At 46.3% G+C, this 1,993-nt stretch overlaps 1 protein-coding gene across 1 annotated transcript; it reads left to right on the top strand.

Annotated features, from left to right (window-relative positions):
* The first annotated feature begins 1,299 nt into the window (after window positions 1-1,299).
* Window positions 1,300-1,755, top strand: LOC129773226 (uncharacterized). Its single transcript, XM_055776819.1, has one exon. The coding sequence runs from the start codon at window positions 1,300-1,302 to the stop codon at window positions 1,753-1,755; it is 456 nt and encodes a 151-aa protein (XP_055632794.1).
* Window positions 1,756-1,993: the final 238 nt, after the last annotated feature.

The raw sequence follows: 1,993 nt of genomic DNA, 5'->3' as shown, positions 1-1,993 counted from the left end.
GAAGCTGTTTGACAACAAGGACGCAACCAGCCTGCGTGACGCCGGTCGGAAATATGGCTGCTCCCACGTGTTGATCCATCGGACCCTCAAGATGGAAGGAATCGTCTGCAGGAAGAAGACGAGGTCGCCGGAGTACACGGAGGAGCAGATTGAGACGGTTAAATCACAGTGTCGGTGGATGACCAAAAAATACCGTGAGACGTCTTTCGTTCTGGACGACGAAAGCTATTTTCCGCTGTCCAAAACGCATATTCCAGGAAATGATAATTACTACTCCAGCGACAGGTCATCTACACCGCCTGAAGTGAAATACAAGTTCAAGCACAAGTTTGAAAAAAAGGTTATGTTGTACATCGCCATTTCCGCCCGGGGCATTTCAAAGCCTTGGTTTAAGCCGAGCGGTTTGGCAATCAACCAACAAATCTATCGAGAAGAGTGCCTCGATAAAATCCTGTTGCCGTTCCTGAACGAGCATCACGCGGATGGGAAGTACGTCTTCTGGCCGGACAAGGCGTCTTCCCATTACGCCAAGAAGACGCTGGCGTATCTTGAGGAGAAAAAGATACCGTTCGTACCGAAGGATCGTAACCCAACAAACTTGTCCCAGTGCCACCCAATAGAGGATTTGTTTGGCTCACTCAGTACCCTAGTGTACAAAAACAATTGGAGGGCCAAGGACACGAAGCAACTGACTACAAGAATCCGGAATTGTATCCGGAAAATGGACATAAGTGCCGTACAACGTTCTTGTGAGAGCATCGCGACAAAGTTGCAGACCACGGCCCTTACTCAAACATTCACTGACATTTTTTTGAAGAAAATACATTATGTTATTAATAAAAAATACTGAAACCGATGAAAAAAAAAATTTTTATATGTGATTGAAAAAATTTTCATTTGTTATACCGTTATACCTAATAAAACTGTGATTTCAGATTAATCGTAGTAATTTATTTTCTCGTTGAAAAAAGTCACAAAAGTCACATACTTTTTATGATGTTCATAGTGTACTACCCCCCTTGATGGGTCAGCATCAAGCGTCAGGATAGCGGGTGAAACATCCGAATCGTTCGTGACGTTGGACGGTCTGAAGCAGGGTGACAGGCTTTCGAATTTACTATTCAACATCGCGTTGAAAAGTGCGGTACGAAGGGCTGGTGTGCAAAAAAGTGGCTCCATCATCACGAAGTCTCACATATTGTTTGTGTTAACCGTAAAACTGTGAAAGAGGCATATAGACCTCTTAAGAGGGAAGCTGTGAGGATTGGGCTCAACATAAACTCTGCCAAAACGAAGTACATGGTAGCTAGTACAGAACGTGGTAGCCCGTCTGGTGTTGGTGCTACGATTGTGATAGATGTGGATACTTTTGAAGTAGTCGACAAATTTATCTACCTGGGTACATTAGTGACATGTGACAACGAGGTGAGCCATGAGATTAAGAGACGGATAGCGGATGCAAACAGGGCGTTCTACGGATTGCGTAAACAGCTGACGTCCCGCAGATTGCAAATCCACACAAAACTTGCGATCTATAAGACATTGATTCTCCCAGTGGCTCTCTATGGCCATGCCGCATGGACACTAATAGAGGCTGACAGGCGAGCTCTTGGTGTCTTTGAGCGTAGAGTCTTACGGTTCATCATCGGCGGCAAACTTGAACATGGGCGCAGGCCTATGAATCATGAGGTATACCAGACGTACAAATCGGCGGATATAGTCAACACGGCAGGCTACAGTGGGCTGGGCATGTAGCTAGAATTTCGCACAAGCGATCAGCGAAGGCTATATTTAGCAAGCATCTCGATAGAGGACGTCGTCTCCGTGGCAGGCCCCGCACTCGCTGGATGTGTGCTGTTGACGAGAATGCCAGCGCAGTGGGTGTTAGGGGAGACTGGAGGGCCCAGAACCGAGAAGCATGGCAACGTATGCTGGATTCGGCCCTGGATCGATAATCGGTCCGTCGCCAAAAAAAGTAAAATTAAAGTAAAAG

This window comes from Toxorhynchites rutilus, chromosome 3 (assembly GCF_029784135.1).
Source record: "Toxorhynchites rutilus septentrionalis strain SRP chromosome 3, ASM2978413v1, whole genome shotgun sequence".
In the NCBI taxonomy this organism is placed as follows: domain Eukaryota; kingdom Metazoa; phylum Arthropoda; class Insecta; order Diptera; family Culicidae; genus Toxorhynchites; species Toxorhynchites rutilus.
Note: the sequence above shows the minus strand (reverse complement) of the source record. Positions and strands in the feature narration are given on the sequence as shown.